The 21,256-nt window shown below is 44.8% G+C and overlaps 1 protein-coding gene across 3 annotated transcripts in view; it reads right to left on the bottom strand.

The window, feature by feature from the left end:
• Positions 1 to 21,256, bottom strand: part of MCC (MCC regulator of WNT signaling pathway) — a 359,158-nt gene that overhangs the window by 105,216 nt on the left and 232,686 nt on the right. For all 3 annotated transcript variants that reach the window (XM_038769406.1, XM_038769407.1, XM_038769408.1), the window contains one exon: positions 2,695 to 2,808. In XM_038769406.1, coding sequence (XP_038625334.1) covers positions 2,695 to 2,808 — 114 coding nt within the window. The remainder of the gene's footprint in view (positions 1 to 2,694; positions 2,809 to 21,256) is intronic.

The following is a 21,256-nucleotide window of genomic DNA, read 5'->3' as shown; positions in this document are numbered from 1 at the left end:
CTGTCAAACATGGGGCTCATGCTCACAGTCTTAATCCCCACTTTACAGATGAGGGAACTGAGGCACAAAGAAGCAAAGTGACTGCCCTAGGTCAAAGAGCAGACAAGTGGTGGAGCCGGGATTGGAAGCCATGACCTTCTGACTCCCAGGCCCGAGCTCTATCTACTAGGCCATGCTGCTTTCATAAATTTTCTTACAGGAAATGTAAAATTACAGAGAAGGAGACTGGCCGGGGCTAATAAGGAAGATTTTGGAGTCACTCACATGGAGGTGGTAGGGCCATGAAAGTGGATAAGCTCCCCAAGGGAGTAAGTGTCAACTGAGAAGAGAAGGACCCCAGAACAGAGCCTTGAGGGACATCTAGAGTTAAGGAGTGGGAGACAGAGGAAGTGCCACCAACTGAGATTGAGAAGGTTTGGTCAGAGAACCAGGACAGAATTGGGCCAGAAAATCCAAGGTTAGTGTTTCCAGCAGAAGGGAGTGGTCCACGGTGAGCAGTTGAGAGGTGGTGAAGAGTTATGTTAACAGTCCATTTGGTTTTGGAAAAAGGAGATTATTGGTGCTCCTGGAGAGAGCAGTCTCAGTGGAGGGAAGGAAGCAGAAACCAGGTTCTAGAGGATCAAGAAAACAGTTCGAGAAGAGGAGGTGGATGTATTGGGGTTACACAACTCATTCAAGAAGTCTGGAAGTGAAAAGAAAGAGAGGGATGAGGAATATCTGGATGGTGTAGTGGAGTCCAGAGTATATTTTATTTTTTTGTTTAGGTTAGGGGAGAAAGTAAGGAGCCAAAGAGTGAGGGTTGAAGATAGTGGACAGAAAGGAAGACTGGCCACAAGTGTTTTTAGGAGAGAAAGTATGGGATCACTGACCCAGGAAGAAGAGCTGATTTTGAAAACCTATGGGAGATCTCTGGAGAGACAGCTGAGAAAGAAAAGAGGGTGGACACGGAAAGTACCAGTGGTTATTCGGGGGTGGGGAGGGGAGGAGTTCATGCCTGATTATTTCAATTTTGTCAAAAAACTAGTTAGCAAGGTCTTTGGGGCAAGAGGAAAGGGGAAGTGGAGGCATTATTCTCTGGGCCTCAGTTAACCTCATCTGTAAAATGGGGATGAAGACTGTGAGCCCCCTGTGGGACAACCCAATCATCTTGTAACCTCCCCAGCGCTTAGAACAGTGCTTTGCATATAGTAAGCGCTTAATAAATGCTATCATTATTATTATTATTATTAGGGGGTTTCAGCAGGGAATTAAAGGTCTGGAATAGTTGGTGAGGACAATGGGCGAGAGAGGACAAGTAGCATTGCTGAGTGAAAGAAAGGGCAGAGAGCATGACAAACAGCAGGAATTGACTTTGCAGTGGGACATTTGTACTGATCACACTCCTACTTCAACTTAATGGATTGGGTGGGAACCAGATACTCCCTCCTACCCTTCAATCCCCTGGCCTCTCTCTCTAACCTCCCCACCCCCAACCCCCAACTCTCCAGGCCCGTACTCTTTCCACTAGGCCATGCTGCTTCTTCACTTGTTTATTGTACCAAACCAGTCAGGGATGGGGAAAGTAAAAGAGCACATAAAACCATTGAAAAAACATATCATTTTTGATGTCATTTTTTTTCAAAGAAAAAGCAACTATATTGTCCCTTGGAGAGGCTGTGGAGAGATGGAGAGTGATTTGAAATAGGACTTAATTCTTCTCCCTCGTCATCTCCCCCAAGAGTAAAAAAAAGATCACTTTTTTTCATCCTAAGTACACATCAATGCATCCAGCCAACTGAACTGCAGCATTTTCCTGATCTAGGCTTCACACATACTGCTTCTTAAAAACTTATCTTTGGATTGAGTTGTGTTACTAATGCAAGGTGGCCCCACTTAGAAACAGGCCTGTTTTCCAAGAGCTTCCTTTTATTCTATCAGCTCAAGTGTCACTGTTAATTATGACTCTATGGAGGAAAGATCTGTTTTGATGATTCCTGATTAACACAATAGCAGACTTATATTTTGCATTTTTTTATGGTTGCAAGCTGCAATGTTTAATTAGCTAGTAAACCTTTACCAAGGCTATGGAGGATAAATTTACATAAGAGTTTGCTCCCTCCCAGACAGATATTTCTTTACACCAGGTCACCCTGCGCCTCAAATGGAAGCTGAGAGGAAATCCCTAGAGTAGAGAGGGTAGAAAATTTCAAGGCTATTTACAGGAAGACAGCAAACAAGTGTGTCAATTAGTGCTGTTGTAGTATGGTCTTGTTCACCAGAATCTGGCATCAGCCAGGCCTCCAGACTTAACTTGCACGACATCATCATCATCAATCGTATTTATTGAGTGCTTACTGTGTGCAGAGCACTGTACTAAGCGCTTGGTCTTTGATCACAAGTACTGACTCAGAATGGACTTGACAGAGCAAAATTCTCTCATTATCCTGTCCTTGTCCCCTTGAAATGGTCAGTCTTTGCAGCTTTAACCTTATGCTTGATGTATTTGTGAGTGTTTTCCTGTGGGGAAACCTGTGGAGATGTATGGTGGCTTCCAGTTAAGCCAGCACAATTTTTAAAATTGTGTCATCCAAAAACACTGAACTCTGTTGTAAAATTCCCTCTCATGTTCTTACAACAATCCTTTTATGCTCTGGAGCTCTCTTTGGTGCTTTGTCTTTAAATTTTATATTAAAGACTTTTTCCAGCATCACCCACCTGGGCTTTGGCCAGTTTCTTTTCCAGCAGGTCTCGTTCCCGCTCTGTCTGCTGCAGCCGCTTCGTCAGCTCCACTATGTCTCCCTTCAACGATGCCAGGGCTGCTAAATGGAGCTGGAGAAAGAGAAACAAAAGGGAGAGGAGTTAAGTTCAGTTGTAGCCAAAAGTGAACCCCCATTTTAGCCTCCTCACAGCAGAACGCATCAGCACGTGTCCAAACGATCTACGTTCGGCACGTTGGTCAGGCTAGCTGAGGAAAAACATAAGACCATGAGCAATGTGGAACCGGGTCAAAGCAATGGTCCGTCCAGCCCTGCGTTTCGCCTTCAACGGTAGCACTAAAGAATGTTGCGAGGGACAGTATGATGGTGACTTCACTCCATAAGAGTTTTCACTTAGTCACAACAAAGGGGACTATGCAAGAGTTGAGGGGAATGGAGACTCAGATACATTTGGGGGTTGACAGCACCTCTCACCCTTGGTTCCTCTGACTCACAGGGGCAGAGTCCTGAAAAGGCTTGTACTGTTGGGTTTTCCTAATGGAATTAATCAGTGGTATTTATTGAGCATTTACTATGTGCAGAGTATTGGACTAAGCGCTTGGGAGAATACAAGAGAATTAGCAAAAACGTTCCCTGCCCGTAATGAATTTACAGTCTAGAAAGAATACGAACTACAGAACACAGGGATATACACTAGTGGCTCAGTCATCCCATCTCCCACAATCCCAGGGGGTGAGACACAAAATTAAAACCCAACAAAAAATCCCTCTCCAAGACAACCAGCCTGAATACGACCCGTTCATAAGACCACTGGCAATGCCATTTCTAAGTCAGACCATGATCACTCAACCCAGAGTTCATTCTCCCAAAGGGTCAATCGAGGAATTGAGAGACAGAGACAGTTGCCCTCCTAGGCACCAAACTGCAAGGTTAGGCCCAAGTGTTAGTTGTATGACTCGGGATCATCCCTCCTTGTTGCCTTGCTTCCAGGGAAACGGCATCTGGTTTAGTCAGGTAGCTGCTCCTCCTTTGTTCTGGCACCCTCCTTCCTCAGGAGGGGAATAATAATAATAATGATGGTAATTGTTAAGTGCTTACTATGCACCAGGCACCATTCTAAGTGCTGGTAGATACAAGATAATCGGGTTGGCTACAGTCCCTGTTCCAAACAGGGCTCACAGTCTTAATCCACATTTTACAAATGAGGGAACTGAGACACAGAGAAGTGACTTGTCCAAGGTCACACAACAGATGTGTCAGAGCCGGGATTAGAACTCATGACCACCTGACTCCCAGGCCTGTGCTCTATTCACTAGGCCATGCTGCTTGGAATGCTCAATCATATTTGTTGAGTGCTTACTATGTGCAGAACACTGTACTAAGCGCTTGGGAGAGAACAATATAACAGAGGTGGTACTCACCTAAATATTTTTCCCCAATCACTGTGAACCCACCACTGGCGGGTCCGAGAGCAAATCAGATTGTGTCAGTAAAGAGAATAGCTCACTCTGGAGTTATCACTTATGGTTGCTTGGTGAGATTTATAGCATGAGCACAAAAAGTCAACTACATCAAGGGAAAGCATGGTAGATTATTTTAATCTGATTACTACATATTGGGCAGTAAGAGTTAGTTTTTGCAAAGTCTACTTCCTCTCCCATCACTTTTCTATTTTTCCCTCATTCCTTCCTTCCTATGTCCCCTTTCAGTAGGAGTGTCTCTTCCCTCCTAGCAAAAAAGATCTGCTTTGAACTGCCAGAGAAGATGTTTTGACCATTGCCTTGGCCACAGACCAGCTCAGTTTGGAGTAGAGAATTGAGCATGTACATGTGTTGCAGTCATAAGGCTGGCTGCCTTTAGAGAACCTAGAAAATATATCAGGACTACACTTTCAGAAAACAATAGAAACAGAATCCTTCAGTCCTGGCCCCCAAGCACTGTATCGTTAGGAGGCCAAACTGCAGTGGCTTGGCTCACTACTTTCCTGTTTTCTACCACTGCTCCAGCCACCAAAGGCAGAATAGTTGAAACACAGTGTCGCATGTCATGGAATCTATGGGAGGTTGAGAATTCAATACACCAAACACCCTGTCCTGCTCTCTACTTTTCCACCCAGCTTGGAGAGTCACTTTGAATGATGCAAGACTGTGAACCCCTGGGAGTCTTCTGACCTTTATCCAGTCAAGTCTCTGCTATAGGGGATTGTTTGACTGCCACTGTTTAGGCAAGCTATCTACTGGGACTCCGCAGTGGTCTGGAGGAACAGTGCTGGATGAAAACTTGGGAAGCTTTACGGGTGATAAATCATTACTCAGCATTCAATCCTGCTCTTTTTTTGATGGAATCTATTAAGCGCTGGGGTAGACAGAAGACAATCAAGGTGGACACAGTCCGTGTCCCATGTGGGGTTCACAATTTTTTAAATCCCCATTTTACAGATTGACAAAACAGGCCAAGAGAAGAGACGTCAAATAACTTGCCCAAGGTCAGATGGCAAAGTGGCAGCATCAGGACTAGAAAACAGGTCCTTCTGACTCCCAGAGCCATCATCATCATCATCAATCATATTTATTGAGCGCTTACTATGTGCAGAGCACTGTACTAAGCACTTGGGAAATACAAATTGGCAACACATAGAGACAGTCCCTACCCAACAGTGGGCTCACAGTCTAAAAGGGGGAGACAGAGAACAAAACCAAACATACCAACAAAACAAAATAAATAGAATAGATATGTACAAGTAAAATAAATAAATAGAGTAATAAATATGTACAAACATATATACATATATACAGGTGCTGTGGGGAAGGGAAGGAGGTAAGATGGGGGGATGGAGAGGGGGACGAGGGGGAGAGGAAGGAAGGGACTCAGTCTGGGAAGGCCTCCTGGAGGAGGTGAGCTCTCAGCAGGGCCTTGAAAGGAGGAAGAGAGCTAGCTTGGCGGATGGGCAGGGGGAGGGCATTCCAGGCCCGGGGGATGACGTGGGCCGGGGGTTGATGGCGGGACAGGTGAGAACGAGGTACGGTGAGGAGATTAGCGGCGGAAGAGCGGAGGGTGCGGGCTGGGCTGTAGAAGGAGAGAAGGGAGGTGAGGTAGGAGGGGGTGAGGTGATGGAGAGCCTTGAAGCCCAGGGTGAGGAGTTTCTGCCTGATGCGCAGATTGATTGGTAGCCACTGGAGATTTTTGAGGAGGGGAGTAATATGCCCAGAGCATTTCTGGACAAAGATAATCCGGGCAGCAGCATGAAGTATGGATTGAAGTGGAAAGAGACACGAGGATGGGAGATCAGAGAGAAGGCTGATGCAGTAGTCCAGACAGGATAGGATGAGAGCTTGAATGAGCAGGGTAGCAGTATGGATGGAGAGGAAAGGGCGGATCTTGGCAATGTTGCGGAGCTGAGACCAGCAGGTTTTGGTGACGGCTTGGATGTGAGGGGTGAATGAGAGAGTGGAGTCGAGGATGACACCAAGGTTCCGGGCTTGTGAGACGGGAAGGATGGTAGTGCCGTCAACTGAGATGGGAAAGTCAGGGAGAGGACAAGGTTTGGGAGGGAAGACAAGGAGCCAGGCCCTATCCACTAGGCAACACTGCTCCTCCTCTGACCTTCTGAAAAATGAACTTAGCTATCTGCCTTTCTCTTCAACATCTTCGTAAAGGAAATTCCTCCCTCATCCATGTTGAAGAAAAAAAGGGTTCTCTTCCCGGGGTGGTTTAAGACCCTGCTTCTTGGACTAGATATCCTCTCTGGCCCAGTGATCCTATGGAAAGTCTCTTCCGACTCCCTCCAAGTCTCCCCCTCACCACCCTAACCAGGTGCAGCTCAAATGATGATGGTCCTTCTCCAAGTCCCCCATCTTGGGTTTGGCTGAAGAGTCAGAGTTAAGATGTTGACTGCTAATTTAAATCCCTCTCTGGGAGCCATAAAAAATATCCCAAAAAGTACCACAGTACGTGAACAAATAGAAGTGACCTTTCACGATGGGCACAGTAAGGCAGAAAATACAACTCAACCGCCAGGACTGAATGCAAGCTTATGAAAAATACCCTCTGTCCTTGCAACCTGAGCATTTCCGGATCTCACTACCTCTGACATTTTACTGTTAGCAGCCAAACCGGGGGAGGAGTTGAAAACCAATTTTTTGTGTTTCTAAACAGCAAACTAGATGTGATTTTCCATTTTAAGTGTTGCCAATGGCTGACTGTACATCAAGGAAGGATGAATGGTAAGAAGGACAAAATTAGGCCATCTGGAAATCTGTCTTGGCATGCAGTACAGAGGCAGCTCAAAAATGGTCAATTCAGACTTCGGAAAAAAGGGGTTTTGTGTTTGTGAATTCAGAGCTAAACCTGACTGCATCCATTTTGAGGTAATGGATGGACAAAGGTGGACTTATCCCCTCACTGACTGAGCCAATCACAGGGATTTTTTTTTAAAGGTGTCACAATGTGTGTCGAGGTTAACCTGGGCACCTGCCATCTCAAGGTCAAAATGCTATCTGTGACTTCCTGAGCTAGCAAGGTGAGACTCAGAAGCGCGGATGGGATGCCAAAACCAAAACCACTAGACATCCCCGTGGCACACCCTGCAAGCAAAACCTCTAGACTTCCCCAGCCAGGAAAGTGAAAGTAAGTGTCCCTCACCCCTGTGCTGACCAAATAAGGTACAGAGGAGGAGGGGAGGGGAAGAGATTGGACAAGCAGAAGCCAGAATGGCCCGGGAGGACAGGTAATAAATACCTCAAATCTTGGTCATCTAGACCTTTTACTTCTCTCCCTTTTCTTTCCTTCTGCTCACTTCTTGGCTACTCGGGCTCCCCATTGGAAGTCAGGCAGGGAAAAATGGATACCATTGAAATGCTCACGGTCAGGGTTGTAACTTTCCTCTTGTGCTGGTGAAGGGTGGGATTCGAACTAAGAAGGAGTAAAAATAAAATGTCCAAAACAATGTTTCTGGATTATATGAGAGTATGATTCATCCACCCAAACTCTATTCCACTACCAGCAATGAGCTTTCATTTTTGCTGCCACTCTGCACACAATACAATGGCAAGACCCATTTTGATCCAAGCCAAGTACTGGATCCACTTTTACCTTTGGGTAGGGCCCAACCAAATTAAATGAAGAAGGAAAGGATGTAGAGTGTCACACACTCACATTGTTTCAGGCATGTACATTTGTCCCCTTATGTTATTGCGACACACAGGCCTAGCAGCCAGACACATATGACCACAGCAAGGGAGATGTGTGGCAATTCCACGGCCCCTGAGCTTGTCAGGGACCACAACCCACTTGGCTGTAAAAGCCATGGGCCACCGACCTTGCTCAGAATCTGGCTTTCCTTTCCCCTGCCTCTTCTGAGCTGAGACTCACAGGCCAGGCTGGCATCAACCACTACTCTGCAGTTGCTAAAGCAATACATACACATGCTGTGGTCTGGATCATCAAGTGGATTTAAACCTTTCAGCGACACCCATGAACACAGATAGGGTCTCATGATCAGGAGCATCATTTTAAAAAATGAAGGACAACTTCATAATTCAGTTGCCTTGAGGCCAAGTAGAAGGTGGTGAGGACATCCCCGAATGAAGAGTCAGGGAGTTCCTGACATTAAATATCACGTCAAGGATAGAAGGGCTAAAGGGACCCAGAAACCACCATTAGTTGAGTATTATGGTATTTTTTAAAAATGGTATTTGTTAAGCACTACGTGTCAAGCACTGTTCTAAGCACTACGTGAGATACAAGATCATCAGGTTGGACACAGCCCATGTCCCACATGGGGCTCACAGCACTAATCCCAATTTTAAAGATGAGGTAATTGAGGCCCAGAAAAGTTAAATGGCTTGCCCAAGGTCACACAGCTGACAAGTGGCAGATCCAGGATTAGAACCCAGGTCCTTCTGATTCCTAGGCCCATGATCTATCCACTAGGCCACGCTATGGGTGGGTGGGTGGATTGGCGGGGGGGGAGGGGATAAGAGGTCCTCCTGAGCATAGTTGTCAGCAAACCAGAGCTCCTGGATGACAGAATCAAAGACATTCAATGATGCAAACAACCTGTTGAGTTGGGAGAGTTTTTCCAGTTAGACGAGGTAAATTTTGCTTCCAGCTTCTAGGTCCCTTGTCACATCCTCACCTGTGGCCAAACAGGATTGGATCTTTGCTGATCACATCTTGGCACACAGTAAGGACTCAAACACCACTGAATGATTCCACACAGCACTCCTTCACCCACTGGGAAAGGGCCAGGTTGGTCACCTTCAGCAAGGCCTAGTGGAAAGAGTACAGGCCTGCAAGTTGGAGGACCCAGGATCTAATTCCAGCTGTGTCACTTGTGTGCTACGTGACCTTGGGCACGTCACTTCACCTCTCTGTGTCTCAGATTCCTCATCTGTAAATGCAGACTCTCTGTAGCCCTGGAGCATTTCATCAGTGTTTTATATGTTTAAGTAAATGCTTGTGGAGCATCTAAGCATTACGTCCCTTCCTCGCTTGTAGATTTCATCAGGAATCCTATCGATTCAAGTGCTTATCATTTTTATGGCTCTCACTCAAAAGCAGACTAAATATGCCTTCACATATTAGGAGCTTCTTTATGCTACACGGGCCTCGTTATCAATGGTGGGAATTCAGATCATTGAAAGTTGTTGCCTTCACCAGAGGATTTCTCTTTGTCTGTAATGAGGGTGGAGGCATCTGCACAGAAATGGGGTTACTGTCTTAGAGCAGAAGCTTTGGGGGTGATTGTGACACTAAGAGGGAGAAGTGAAAATAGCACCAGGCACTGTGAATACTAAATGATACAGCACTGAAAGGGGCAATTTTTACATGCACACAATGCTGAAGGCATAGTGATCCTTCCAATCCCACTCCCAAACACAGTAAAAATTTCAACATCAGTAGTGCCATCTTGAAACCCAAAAGACAGACAGACACACAGACACACACACGTATTCAGAGCCATATATCATTAACTTCATGGATGCAGTCTTACACCTGGCAGCGACACCTTTGAAATGAAGGACAACTCTGCTATCATTGGCTACTCAGAGCTAACTGAGCAATCAATGGTATTTATTGAATTGTACTGCATGCAGAACATTACACTAATTATGTGGGAATTACACTAATTATATCCTTATCCACAAGGATATTACAGTCTAAAGGAGAAGACTGCCATTCTCCCTCTCTGTAATTCATTTTAATGTCTGAATATAAGGATATGTTCATAAGTGCTGTGGGGCTGAGGGTGGGGTGAATATCAAGTGCTTAAAAGGTACCGATACAAGTGTATAGGCAATCCAGAAGGGACAGTGGACAGGGGAAATAAGGGCTTAGTCAGGGAAGACCCCTTGGAGGAGATGTGCTTTTAGGAGCGTTTTGAAGGTGGGGAGGGTGTCGGTCGAGTGGTGATCTGCGGAGGAGAGGGAGTTTCACCCCAGAGGGAGGATGTTCGTGGTGTGATAGTTGGAATTGAGGTACAGAGAGAAGGTCAGTGTCAGAGGAGTAGAGTGTGCAGATTAGGTTGAAGTAGATGATCTGTGAGATAAGATCGGCGGGGGAAAATTATTCAGTGCCTTAAAGCCGACGCCTTAATGCTGCCGGCAAATCCAATACCTAGGCAACATGCAATCAAATGATTTGAGGCTAAATAAAGAAAGAAAAACAAGAGGCCAACATGTCTTGGAAGAGACTAGACTGAATACTCCATTCCAAATTAAAGATCTACAAGCCTGAAGTCGTGCCAAACTTTCTTGAATGGTCTCATCCAGTATCGTCTACGAGCTATACGCCACATCGTCTGGCAAGCCATGAACACCAATAGGTCCTGGAGCATAGTCAGCTCAACAACACTGAGGCGATGCTCATCCAAACCCAGTTTTGCCGGGCAGGACGTGTCAGAAAATGGATGACTGGATACCTTATTTGGAATTGGACCAGGCCAGGTCTCCACACAGAGCTTGTCGATAAACTTAAAATCCAACTATCCCCAACTCTAATGGCATTAAGTCCTCCCAGTCCCCACTCCAGGCACTGCATTAATATTGGAGCTAACCTGAAGTAGATAAAATCTGCTGTGGTATCCCCTTGGATAAAACTGAAACCTGTCAGTCAAATGCATTTATTAAGTGCTTACAATGTGCAGAGCACTGTACTAAGCGCTTGGGAGAGTATGCTAAAACAGTAAACAGACACATTCCTTGCCACATTGGTTTTGGGCTCAAACAGGAGTTCCTCTTCTACAAAAGTGAGGAGAGCCAAGTTAACAAAATTGGAAGGAGTTTTAGGGATTTACAAAGTTCTTCATCCTTACCCATTTTGCGAAGACCTATTACGTACATTTGGGGTATCAAAAGAGAGGATATCTGGGCACTATCTGCCAACTAGACCATAACCTAAGGAAAAAAAAATCCATCAATCCATCTTTCTAGAGATGAAAGGGAGACAGGGAGTAGCTGCAAGGTGCAAAAAGTAAATCTTCATCAGTATTTATTTATTGAATGCTATGGCGAGCAAAGAACTGTGCTAGGTGTCTGGGAGCATACAATAAAATATTTTCAATTATCTTTCAGTTCTTTTCTTTTCTTTTAGTTAAACAAGGAATGTGTTTTTACTTTTTTAAAACCGATTGTTTTTGACTACATGATGTCCCTTTTAGATTTTCCAAGCCCTCCAGCCCCCTCAAAATTAACACTTCATCAGATGGATGCACAAGAACAACTTACTTGTTTTCGAGGAAAATCAAATCTAAAGTTTTACAGAACTCAATGCTGGTAAACCAAGAGAATCCTGACATGGGAAGAAAGGGAGCTGACAAGTTTTAGGGAATTGTGGCAGAGAAGGAGTCACTGAAGCACATACTGGGAGCAAACATTTAAACCTCAAGGTGGACCACATCCTAATGGCATCAAATCATGAAACATATTAATGTATGATATATTAAAGTGAGCTCTAAGACTATAACTCCCAAAGAGAATTACATGCAGGAGTGAAATAGTTGGCCAACAAGACCTGCATTGTTTATAAGTTTTTCTATTGATCAAATTTTGCAGAGATTGAATTTGTCCATTCTACAGAAACAAATACATTTAATGGTAGAGCAGCCAATCAATTCAAAGTATTGTAAAGGCCAATATGCTTTTACAGCAATGATTTCCCCCCCCCCGCCCATCATCTCAGACAGGATGAAACTACAGATGTTCCCCAGGTTACAAACACTCCAGGATACAACCTGCATTGCTTGGTACATCTGACCAGATCCAGATTTCCAGTTGAGTGCTACAAGTAAAGTTTTCATTAAGCAAACAAAAATGAATGGGAGCTCTGTTTAGAGTTTGGATCAGATTTTTAAGACTTTGAAGAGAACCTGGAGCAGTTAATCAAAGAAGTTGTTGAACTAGAGAAGCAACTTAATTCAGAAAAGGATAATGCAGATGTCGATGTGTTAATTGGACAAGGATTCATCTGACAGAGATGTCAAAAGGATCTCTCTAGACAATAAGCTAGTTGTGGGCAGGGAATGTGCCTGTTACACTGTACTCACCCAAGCGCTTAGTATGGTGCACTGCACACACTGATTACCCAATAAATAAGACTAATCAATTGAACCAAGTTTGCCAGCCCAATGCATTGTTGCAAGCTGCCTGAACAGATGAATTAGTTTCTCCACCACTAGCTAAAATCTTCTCAGGTTTAATGAGTCTTGCATCAATTTTCAAGAAATAAGAATGATGCTGATGACCCTAAAGAGAGGAGTTCACAGGTGCACAGAGGGTCTTGTAGAGCCTTGCAGATGTTTTATGAAGAAAAGCTGGACAAATTTTTCACTAACATTGAAAACCCACAAGTCAGCAGAACAAACTTCTACTTTTGCCACCTCCTGCAAAGACTCATAATTATATTACAATGCCTTATTCACTTAATATTGGGATGTTTTACTTTGAATTACTTTACTAAAGATTCAACAATAGCGATGTTTACTGACGGTTTGACTGTCTCCACCTATACCCCACTTGGACTCCACACTCAATCTTCCCTCTCGATGTTTACTGACGGTTTGACTGTTTGTCATTAGCGTATATAGCACATAAAGAAATTTCATATGACTTTTTTCCAGGGGTTCTGGAATGGATTCTGACATATAATTCTTTGGGCAAATATACCCCAGGATGGAACCATTCATATAATTACTACATTTTTATGGAACATAACCCAGAGACACTGTGGGGTATCTTTGTAAAATTATTCCTCTGAAAAAGTAATAGAGGCTTAGATTTGTATACACCAGGTTTGGTTGCAACACTTCTTTCCTGATAGAACACTAACATTAGGAATTAGGGAACACACTTTCCACAAAGAAAGTTTGTTCTGGTACAACTTGACCCCAAGTTGTCACAAGGAGATTTGATTATGTTTTTTTCCAATATTTTTAAAGCACTTACTATGTGCCAGGCACTGTACTAAGTGCTGGAGTAGATACAAGCTAAACAGGTTGGACACAGGCCATGTCCCACATAGGACTCACAGTCTTAATCCCCATTATAAAGAGGAGTTAAGTGACTTGCCCAAGGTTACAAAGCAGATAAGTGGCAGAGCTAAGATTAGAACCCAAGTCCTTCTGACTCCCAGGTCTGTGCTCTATCCATTAGGCCATGTTGCTTCTCACTATGGCTATATTTACTATTGGTATAGGAAGGAACGGTTGTGCGCATACCGGCTGACAAAGAGTGATGCTGCTATGTTTCCCAGTCCCTGCCTGTCTTACGGTACTATATACTGTATATACTTTGTTATTTTGTGGGTTTACAACTTAATAGTAAAACAACAATCCATGGCATTTACTGAGAGCTTACTATGTGCAGAGCTCTGTGCTAACCGCTTGGGTGAGTACAATACAGCAGAGTTGGTAGACACGTTAAATAGAAAGGTATTCTGATGGAGACCTCGAACCTCCAGGAAGCCTCCACCTATACCCCACTTGGACTCCACACTCAATCTTCCCTCTCAAGATGCACAAATTCATACCCTTAACACCATCCTCTCCAACCCATTCAACTCATCCCCCTCTCCATCTGTTGTTCTTGCACCCCCAGCCCTGGATCACCTCCACATTTTGCTTCCACTGCTCCTGGACTCATGTCGCATAGAGCTGTTGGCACACAACCAGGCACTCTGCTGGCTTGGGCCACCAAGTTCACCCTCCTTTGCTACAACACTGCTTTTCCTTCTGCTCAGAAACACTACTTCTTCCTCGGCCTCTCAAGCCCAAGAGGCTCCACCAATTGCCTCCACCAATTATTTCCAATCTCCACCTCCCCCCACCCTTGCCTCTGATGACCTTTACAACTACTCTGTTTACAAAATAAACATGCATGAGCTCCCCCAAACCTCCCTTCCATCCCCACATCCACTCTCCCAAAGGGAGAGCTCAAAGGGAGCTCTCTCACCTACGTGCCAAGCCCTGTACTATACTCTGGGCCAGATTTGAGATAATCAGGTCAGATATCATCCCCGTCCTACATGAGACTCATGGTCTAAGTAACAGGGAGACCAGGTATTCAGTCCCCATTTCACAGGTGAGGAATCTGAGCCCCAGAGAAGTTAAGTGACTTGCCCAAGGTCATACAACAGGCAAGTGGCGGAGCTGGGATTAGATCCCACATCCTCTGACTCCAAGGCCCATGCTCTTTCCACTAGGCCACCTGCTTCCATGGCTGTTCTTTAATGTCACAATCCATTGCACAAACAGGCTTGGGGAAGATCAGCCTTTGTCTGCACAGCAAACTCAGCCACAGATTCCCCATGGAAACCAAACATCTAGGCCAGAGAAAAAGGCAGAGTGGATTATATTTCTTTCCAGTCCCCCTGCCTGATTTCCTTGCAGGCTAGTCAATATTTTTTTAACTCTATACATCAGAATATATGTTGGTTTCCATTGCCACATAAACAGCAACCTGCCAGTAAACCCCTCAACTAGGTTATCTGGTGAAACTGAGGTTCTATTATACTGTTCACCAGATATGACCAGCCTGTATCAGGACATACTAGCATTTACCCTGCTTTAGGCACACTGCCTTGGAAGACCACAAGGGCCAGATGGTTTAGGACCGTGGTGCTTTGACATGAAAAGTCACTTCAAATCTACACCGAGTTGCAGAGAGCTGCAGAACCTATTTTTTAAGAAAGCCCCAGTGCTGAAATGGGGAATCCACAAGGGATGCTACTCTAATTCTATCCAAACCACAGAACTCGGCAGCAGGAACCGTGGCTGGGTATTTTTAAACTCGTTTTTACAATCTTTCAATACTGAGGATACCCCGCCACAGTTCCTGCTGTCGAGTTCTGTGGTTTGGACACAGAGCCAGAGTTCATATGGACTTGAAAGGAGAACTCAGTGAATGGCTCTGAAACTAGCAAAGGGGTCCAGTGGGGGGGGGGTCCAGTGGGGGGCACGAGACATGCAGAATCAGATTTCAGCAAAATGAAACATGTCATATCCACTCAGAGATCCAGGGGAGAATGGGCTGGAGTGATCGCCCCACTTCTTTCCAAGAGAAGAGGTTCCTTCTAGCACCCTCTTCTTCCTCCCCCTGTCCTCCGCCCCTGCCCCGGGCCTTCCCTAGTTCCCAAGAGGCTATTGGCAGAAGATAAGCATGGACCCACTTGCCCTAGCCTTAGTTTCCCACAGGGAGTGGCCTGGAATGTGGTGGGGGGAGGGTCCTGGCCAGAGCCAGGACAGCAGACAAGCTGGGAGACTACGAGTATGGGGCTAACAACTGAGGCAATTCCCAGTCCTGTTAGAGTTTAAGGCTCCCCCTGCTCCTCCATGATATCCACATTGGCCACTGAGGAAAGGGACAAGCTCTCGTCGTTCTCACAAGGTACTGCTGTTTGCTTACTGTGTGACTTGGGTGAGTCACTTAACTTCTCTGTGCCTCACGAAAAGCACCATGGCCTAGTGGAAAGAATACAGGCCTGGGAGTCAGGGATTCTGGGTTCCAATCCTAGGGAGACATGCCCTGAAGGCAGGAGGAAATGCAAGACTGCAGAGGAGAGAGATCAGGGCTGGTGATGTAGATTTGGGAATCAGTGGCTTAGAGATGGTACTTGAAGCCATGCGAGTGAATGAGTTCTCCAAGGGAGTGGATGTCGACGGAGAGTAGAAGGGGACCCAAAACTGAACCATGAGAGACTTTCACAGTTAGGGGGTGGGAGGCAGAGGAGGAGCCTGTGAAAGAGACTGAGAATGAGTGACCAGAGAGACAGGAGGAGAACCAGGAGAGGACAGTGTCAGTGAAGCTGAGGTTGGATAATGTTTCCAGGAGAAGGGGATGGTCAAAGGTGTCTAAGGCAGGTGAGAGGTTGAGAAGGATTAGAATGGAGTGGAGGTCATTGGATTTGGCAAGAAGGAGATCACTGGTGACCTTTGGGAGGGCAGTTTCTGTGAAGTGAAGGGGACAGAAGCTGGATTGGAGGGGGTCAAGGAGAGAATTGGAGGAGAGGAACTGGAGGCATCAGGTGGGGACTGTAAGCTTGTTGTGGGCAGTGAATGTGTTATATTGTGCTCTCCCAAGCACTTAGTACAATGCTCTGCGCACAGTAAGCACTCAATAAATACGACTGACTTACTGAATGGTAGGAGGGAGATGGGGTGATAACTGGTGGCAGATGTGGGGTCAAGGGAGAGGGTTTTTTTAGGATAGGGGAGACATGAGCATGTTTGAAAGCAGTGGGGTAAAAGCCTTTGGACAGCAAATAGCTTGAAGATGGCGATCGGGGAGTGCTTTGGCGATGGGCGAAGTGATGTCAGGTAGTGTTGGGTGCTTCTGCTTTACATTTTACATTAGGGCAGAAAGCTACAGATGAACTCAGTCTCACAAGACATTTATTTAAAAGGATGGATACATAATTGAACAGCAGATCCTGTCATCCTCCCCCCAAATTTCAACACAATTTTATGGCTCTTTTTCTAGCCAATACTGGACAGAAATACAACTTCATAGCTCTAAGCGGGTTAGATAATCAAGGTTCCTTTTCTGTACAGGTGTGCTGACAGGACTGGAACGAAAAAACTGAAGAGCGCTACTATCTTCTTGAATTCATGATAAAGCACCTCAGTACTCCTCTTAAAGCCACCTCAATTCATAATATCTCATGGGCATTAAATCTGAAGCCCATCAGCCAGCTGCCCTTCTAATTATCTTAATGACAAACATTATCCATTGTGCAGTTACAAGTCTTCAAAAATAAAAACCCCAACAAACCAAAAAAGCCCCTTACCTTCCTGTATTAACTTCAGGAAAGCAGGAAAATTCTTAATGTATCAAACCCTTTTTTATCAGGCTATGACTATCCTATTAACTAGATGATGACAGACCTTCCTTAATCCTGCCACTTGTTTTATGCAATATTAGCCAACAGCATGTCAAAACAAGCCTACATAGGGTCTAAATACAAATGTTTTAATATAAATAGGATCTTTAAAAAGCTGAAGTATTTATACACTAATCTTTTGGGTTTCTTTTTTAAAGCTGCAAAAAATTTCCATTTGCCATTTTAAAAATCATCTGCCTAGTAGTAGTTCCAGGGAACCCATAGAAGATGGGGATTCTTGTTATCTGTTCTTTTGAAGTCTAAAAAAGCACCCCTACTTTTCACCTCGCCAAAGCACTGAGGCTCAGTTGAAATATACTGTATTGTACCAAAACGTGTGGATTAATTGGCCCACAGATTTTAGTGAATATAAGATACATTCACCCCATTAGGTGAAGTATGTTGAACAGTAAGGAGTTGGAAAGCAAAACAATGTTCAGAGAGTAGGCTTAGACATGGGATACCAGATATTTTGATATATCAGATGTATATCGGAGCCCTGAGGAGGCTTTGTACAACCCCAACAGTGAGTTGTGTGTCTACTGGCCAGGGACAGCTCAAACACAAAGTGTGAAGTTGTTGAGGAGGAGCCCTGGCATTTTGGGAATGACTGATTTAACAACAGCCCAGGTGGTCAGTGGGTCCTGGTCTCCTCCTACAGTTAGTAGCTCATGGACGCTGCAGTTTGTGCCATTAATGGGCCCCACAGACTATTTCCAATGAAGTCAGTTGGAACCTTCGCCCTCACAGTTATGCTACATTTAATTCTATTTATCCACCCTGGGCCTTTAGGAATTCCAGCCCGCTGCATGCACCACTCTACTTAGGCTCTTCCAGGAGAAGGAAGCCAGGTAAATTCTGGGATCGCATTCTAGAATTAACATCCTGCTTTTCATTCAATCGTATTGAGTGCTTACTGTGTGCAAAGTACTGTACTAAGCACTTGGGAGAGTAAAATACAACAACAAACAGACCTATTCCCCGGAGAAAAGCATACAAGTCTCTGAACAAACCCTTCTTGTTGGGACGGGAATAAGGCTAAGCCATGACAAATGTTGGACATTAGCCTGAGAAGGGTTAAATCAGAGATGGAATGATAACCGCCACAGGTATTCTTTACTTACAGTTGAATATCATTTTTACAATGCACCATGAGGAAAACTGCTCATCTAGTTGGCATTTTCTCTACATACATTCAAGATAATGAATTGTATCTTTCTAGTGCAACAAAAAGATTATGGTAATCATGATACAAACATCTCTCTCATATACACTCACAATATGGTTTGAAATGAAAAGTTGATGGACAATGAACGATAGTTTCATTCTTTTCCATCTCTTTTGGGTGAAGTCCGTAGTTCAATGTTCGTATTTTTTTCCTCATTTCAGAACATATCTGTATCTTACACATTTTGTGGGCTGATGAATATTCAAATATTCACTCATCCCACCACCCCAGACTGGCTGTTTTTTCCACTATATTTGTCACCCAGGCCACTACTGGGATCTGCTTAACTTCCACTCTCTCTCTTTATTACAAGACCATTTTTCAGAAGTTCCCAACCCATGAATTCCTGGAAGGGATTAGCTTCCCTTTTACGATGACTTTGCCCATCCAGCTGGTGCCTTTCTGCCATCCCAAAGTGCAGCTGACATTTGCCTCTTCTCTTTCTCGTACCAGATTGCGGGGGCAAGTATATGAATCCAGGCCAAAAGAAGACTTCATGGAAGGGCTCCTTCCAGAAGTAACACTGCCATTATCTGGCCAAATCAACATAAGCATCCTGTTGCCACTGTCAGGGACAGAACACTGGACAAGATGGACCACTGATGATAGTAGTGGCTTAGTGAAAAGAGTACGGTCATGGGTTCTAATCCCAACCCCGCCACTTATCAGCTGTATGACTTTGGGCAAGTCACTTAACTTCTCTGTGCTCAGTTACCTCATCTGTAAAATGGGGATTAAGACTGTGAGCCCCATTTGGGACAACCTGATTACCTTATATTTACTCCAGGACTTAGAACAGTGCTTGGCACACAGTAAGCGCTTAACAAATACCATCATTATTATTAGGAGTGTTAATGGGATTTGAGTGCCCATTGAATACAGTGCACTGCATTAAGCAACCTAGAGGGTAGAGCCCGGACTTGGGAGTCCGAGGACGTGGGTTCTAATCCCGGCTTCGCCGCTTGTCTGTTGTGTGACCTTAGGGAAGTCACTTCACTTCTCTGGGCCTTGGTCCCCTCATCTGTAGAATGGGGATGGAGACTGTGAGCCCCCCGGGGGATAACCTAATGACCTTGTATCTACCCCAGCACTTAGAACAGTGCTTGGCACATAGTAAGCGCTTACCATTAATTAAGCACTTGGGAAGGTACAACAGAATAGACGTGTCCCTTGCCTACTGGGAGCTTAAAGGCATGAAGCACGGTCTTAAGGTTCTGGAGAAGGAACAGTTTCCTTCATCAGTTCCACTGGGGATTAGTATCGCACAGTCTTGCAAGGCACTGAAGTGTTTTGATCTGAAGAGCTGGTAACAATAATGATGGCATTTGTTATGTTATGTGCTTTGCAAAGTAAGTGATGGAAGGATGATAGGCACACTCCATACAAAAGATATTTGGTTTTCCAGGAACCATTGGGCTGGAAGGTACTCAAATTGTGATATCATGACCCCATCTAGCATCTTAAGTGATACTTGTACTAAACTCACCCCCCTGACTTCACTCCCCCACCAGGCCCAAATCCATTTCCTGAAAACGTATTGCTCTCCAAACAACCCCCCTCTCTCCAACCCTTGAGAAATAAACCCTTAGCTACAAGGGATATTTCATTGCTGAATTTGGGAGTCTAAGAAGCCAGCCCCTGAGCAAGTGATAAGAGGTTGTTTTCTCTCAAACTACCTCAAGCCAGCTTCAGGTATTTTTACAGAAGCAGCGTGGCTCAGTGGGAAAGAGCCCGGGCTTTGGAGTCAGAGGTCATGGGTTCAAATCCCGGCTCCGCCACTTGTCAGCTGTGTGACTTTGGGCAAGTCACTTAACTTCTCTGTGCCTCAGTTCCCTCATCTGTAAAATGGGGATGAAGACTGTGAGCCCCACTTGGGACAACCTCATCACCTTGTATCCTCTCAGCACTTAGAACAGTGCTTTGCACATAGTAAGTGCTTAATAAATGCCATTATTATTATTATTATTAAGATGCTTGAGACATTTTTCGATTTCTCTACCTCCCAGCATGATGCACTTCCCTGCATTAGTTACCATCACATAAGTATCTGACACTTATAGCTATCACACAGCAAACTGCCTCTAAACTACTTCCTTGTACATGAAATACCCATTTTAAATACGGAAAAATAGCAATAACCTTGCCACGATGCTTGGAACGGGCTTAGTTTTCAAGGCCTGTATTATACTGACATAATCAGGACACAAACCCATTAAGGATCGCAGCTGAAAAACACTCATATCAGAGATACCTTCTTGTGGCTATACTGACAGGCACTGGAAGTTCATAAAGAGTATTCTAAATATCAAACACAGCGGGGGCGGGTATTGTTTTGTTTGGGTTTTTTTTTTTTTTTTACACTGTGGAGTGTGCCAGGAAGAAAAATTAAACAATAACAACTGCCGCCTATATGCACAATTTTATAATAGAGCTGATGACACATATACCCATGGCCCAAACAGGGCTGCAAGTTTGACTTTGGAACTTCAGACTATATAGCAGACTCCTAAGGTGCCCATGATCATGGGTGGGTTCTACCCAACTCAGATTTTTGGGATCTCTACCAACTGGGCATAGTTCCAAGAGTGGACCCAGGAGATTTCTTCCATATATGCCACGTGGGGGAGAAAGTGCTTTGGACACCTCTGTCACAAATACCTGGGCTGAGATAGTGGCCTCTTGCTGGAAGGGTTCAAGCAGAGGCAGTTTCTGCCAGTACTACTAAGTTTTTTCCTGAAGTATCTGGATGGATACTGCCACAGCACAGTGGAAGTGCTGGAAATCTCTTAGAAAAGGCCAGTCTGGCTGCTGAGGTTGCTAAGAGGATGAGTGAAGGGGCTGTACATCCTTTCCCTCTGCTTCCCTGCACTAGCTTCTGGGGAAACCCCTGTCTCTACTGGCGAGTCACCTCATTGCCTTTTCAGAGAGGCAGGACAGGTAGAACTGCCTTCTGCTTCCT

Source organism: Tachyglossus aculeatus, chromosome X4 (genome assembly GCF_015852505.1).
Source record: "Tachyglossus aculeatus isolate mTacAcu1 chromosome X4, mTacAcu1.pri, whole genome shotgun sequence".
In the NCBI taxonomy this organism is placed as follows: Eukaryota; Metazoa; Chordata; class Mammalia; order Monotremata; family Tachyglossidae; genus Tachyglossus; species Tachyglossus aculeatus.
Note: the sequence above shows the minus strand (reverse complement) of the source record. Positions and strands in the feature narration are given on the sequence as shown.